We start from the raw sequence: 3435 nt of genomic DNA, 5'->3' as shown, positions 1-3435 counted from the left end.
AGCTCCCAGGCCTCTTTGTAGGAAAAGAGAGGGACCTACCGTATGTCCTTGCTCCACTGAATTCTTCATAACAATTTGCAACATTTTGTTCTATTTTGTTAATTATTATTTTTTAAAGACAGAGGTGGTCACGGTCTGGGGTCTCTTATCCCCTCCCGGGCAATGGGCCTCAAAGATTTAAAGGAAGGACACAGAGGGAATGTCTTACGCACAGTTTTTCAGCAAACAGTTTGCTTCTCATGCTCGGGACTTGCCTGAGGCCTTTCTGACCCTGTTTGCCCTCCCCAGAATCGAGGCACTCGCCAAGGTCCATTTCTTCCCCCTCTTCCCGCCCCCCTGCCCTGTTCCTGTGCGGTCTCCCAGCTTCCTCACCCATCTTGACTTCTCAGTTGGAATCTGTCAGGTCACATGCCCCTGCCTGCCACGTCTGCCTCCGCACTGCACGCCTGGCCTCTCCCTTCAGCCGGGGCTCCATGTCCCTCCACGTCGCCTCCTTTTCTCTCTGGCTTCCCTGGCCACGGCCCACAGCAGGGGCCACAGTTCACAGCAGGGCCCATGGCCCACGGTGGTGGTAGACGAGGAAGCCACTTAGTTTGGTGGGACGTCCTCACGTCTGCACAAGGCTCTGCTGGGACGGAGGCTTCATCTTCCTTTTGGTTCTTCTCTTCTTTCCCAGATATGGCGGTGAACGAGGTTACACTGCTGGAGACTGACTATGACAAATTCCTGTTTCTCTGCATGAAGAGCACCGTCACCCCCAAGCAGAGCACCATGTGCCAGTACCTGGGTGGGTCTCAGAGGGCATGAGCTCAGCGTGGGTGAGAGGTCCCAGCTACGTCCATGGGAACCCTGGGGAGATGACAGCTGGCTTCCTGTCCACCTCGGTGCCTGGGGGCTGAGTTTTTCTGTCTTGGTTTTTCGTTTGCTTATTTGTTTTGCTTTTCTGAGACAGGGTCTCTTTCTGTCGCCCAGGCTGGAGTGCGGTGGCACCTGGCCAGGCTGAGTTTTTCTGCAGTGATTGATCCAGTCCTCTGACACTGCATCAGAAACTGGGCAGCAGGGAGCTGATATGGGGCCAGTGGGATGGTCGCCAGTCAAGGGGCTGGGCTTGGTGGAAAGATTAATACTCACTGGACATCCAGTCAAAACACCCTTTAACCTACGAAGTTCTTGTCCAAACTAAGGCTGGGAATGCTGAATTAGACACATGGGCGCATCCCTTCCCTGTGTTTCTGAGCGCAGCGTTGCCTCTGGGGACACACAGGTGTCTTCTTGATCAGCCTCAGCCATGCTTGGTGAGAGCTGGACACTGGGGAGGCGGGCACTGTGCTCCCGTGACCCTGTAGACACCATCCTGAGCTGTGTGGACCCCAGCGCTGCCCAGAGTGGAGCAGAGGGGGCCCGGCTGAGGAGTGGGAGCTGGGGACGGGGAACCTGGAGGCCAGGTGGACAGAGCCCCGGAGACCACCCTGGGGGCCTGCTCCAGACCAAACTCTGCCTGACCTGGGAGCACTGGGGCCTCCTTCCGTGGCCTCCCTCCTGGCACGGCCTCTGGAGCTCCCCAGCTCTCATTCAAGCCCCAGGGGCCCAAGACTGAGCCAGTCTCCCCCACAGCCAGATCCCCGGAAGCAGATGATGAGGTCCTGAAGGAATTCTTCCGCACTTTCAAGACCCTGCCCGTGCAGTTATGGTTCCTCCTGGAATGGTACCAGGTGGAAGGTGAGCTCTGCCCAGGACAGGCCCAGCCTCAGCGAGAGGAGAAGCTCCCTTTTTCTCAGCCCAAGCCCCCCACTGGCTCTGGAGGACTCAGGTCACTCCTTGGCCCCTCCGCAGTTCTCCCCCTGCCTCCTGGGGTGCAGAGCCACCCTGGGGTGGGGTCCCACCCCCTCCCATCATCCTCCCATCCCCGCTCTGGCCCTGGGGCGGCTGTGTCCCCAGCTGTCTCTTCTCTCCCTGACACCCCCACTGCCCCCTTTCCTCCCACAGAGCCGTGCCCTATCTAGGAGAGCTCCTGCCTGGTCCTGCCTGCTGGGTAACGTATCCGCCTCGCCCACAGCCTGGGGCTGCCTCTCTGGGCCCCTGGGAATGACCCCACTGTGTCCAGTTCAGGGCTGAGCCTGCAGGAATGAGCTGGGGTCTGGCCTTGTGATTCCAGAAAGCCAGGCTGCTGACATCCCCGTCCATGCGCCCAGCCTGTGTCCTGCAGTTGCTGTATTAGTCACCAGCTCCTGCCCTGCAGTCAAACCTCATGCTTCTCTGGGGGTTGGGGGTGTTGGTTGGAAGTGGTGGGGCTGGAGGAGGAGGAGGGAGGATGGCTCCATGGGAGGGCGTGAGAAGCTGGGACGTGAGGTCTCAGTGTCACTTTTTTTTTTTTTTTTTGAGATGGAGTCTCACTCTGTCGCCAGGCTGGAGTGGAATGGCGTGATCTTGGCTCACTGCAACCTCTGCCTCCTGGGTTCAAGGCTCCTGCCCTAGCCTCTCAAGTAGCTGGGACTATGGGCACCTGCCACCATGACTGTCTAATTTTTGTATTTTTAGTAGATACAGGGTTTCACCATGTTGGCCAGGATGGTCTTGATCTCTTAACCTCATGATTCACCTGCCTCAGCCTCCCAAAGTGCTGGGATTTCAGGGCCACATTTTTAAGGGGGTGTCCTAGAGCCCACCCACGTCCTTCCAGGACCCCCCGCAGCACCCTGCTCCTCCTTCCTCTACTTAAGTGACCTGTGAGACTCAACAGCTCACCTCCGCCTCCAGGAAGACCAGACCCCCGCCCAGCCACACCTCCAGCATCGTACGACCTCCCCCTGCCCTTTCAAAGAATGTCCACGGCGCAGAAGACGACGGCGTGGCCACCGTGTTCCGGTCCCTTCCTGCTGCACACCTGCACCTCGGGCGTGGGGAGGCTGCTCCCTGGGGACCGTGTCTGGCAGAAATGATTAATAAACCCATACAACACGCTCCGCCGGGACCACAGTCACTGCCGGGGGTGGGATTCGAGGACCGGGGCTGTGGGGCGGGCCCAGCCCACCGTCCGGCAGAGCCAGAGCTGCCACGAACCCAGGGGCAGCGTCTGCCGGAGAAAATGCCTCAAGTTTCTTATCTACAGGATGAAAGATTTGTGAAATGTCTAGAAAAATCAAACCAAACCACTCTATCAGAATTGATGGGCCCAGAGGAAACTCACAGTCTTAATACTGAAATAGGTTCACAGGAAAGAGTTAAAATCAACGAATCTGTTTCCAGCTCTTGTTAGAAAAAAATCATTAAGGAAAGTAAGAAAATAGAATTAACAGAAATCAAAGCAAAATGTCAAAATCAGAGAAACTTATCAAGTTCCTGCGCCTGCGCCCGGTGTTGGGGGGACAGGGGGCTGCTAGGATTTAGCTCACCTGTCAGAAACAGCTGGGAAACAAGTCCAGCAACTGTCAATGA

At 56.9% G+C, this 3435-nt stretch overlaps 1 protein-coding gene across 2 annotated transcripts in view; it reads left to right on the top strand.

Annotated features, from left to right (window-relative positions):
• The window catches only part of LOC116539204 (glycodelin-like), a 5458-nt gene extending 2492 nt beyond the window's left edge, over positions 1–2966 (top strand). Inside the window, exons 4-7 of one of the 2 annotated variants that reach the window (XM_032261927.1) lie at positions 674–787; positions 1615–1719; positions 1987–2032; positions 2758–2966. In XM_032261927.1, coding sequence (XP_032117818.1) covers positions 674–787; positions 1615–1719; positions 1987–2003 — 236 coding nt within the window. In that variant the 3' untranslated portion in view covers positions 2004–2032; positions 2758–2966. The remainder of the gene's footprint in view (positions 1–673; positions 788–1614; positions 1720–1986; positions 2033–2757) is intronic. The other variant, XM_032261928.1, reaches the window with a different exon arrangement.
• Positions 2967–3435: the final 469 nt, after the last annotated feature.

This window comes from Sapajus apella, unplaced genomic scaffold, assembly GCF_009761245.1.
Source record: "Sapajus apella isolate SASKATOON/1434 unplaced genomic scaffold, GSC_monkey_1.0 scaffold126, whole genome shotgun sequence".
Classification (NCBI taxonomy): domain Eukaryota; kingdom Metazoa; phylum Chordata; class Mammalia; order Primates; family Cebidae; genus Sapajus; species Sapajus apella.
Note: the sequence above shows the minus strand (reverse complement) of the source record. Positions and strands in the feature narration are given on the sequence as shown.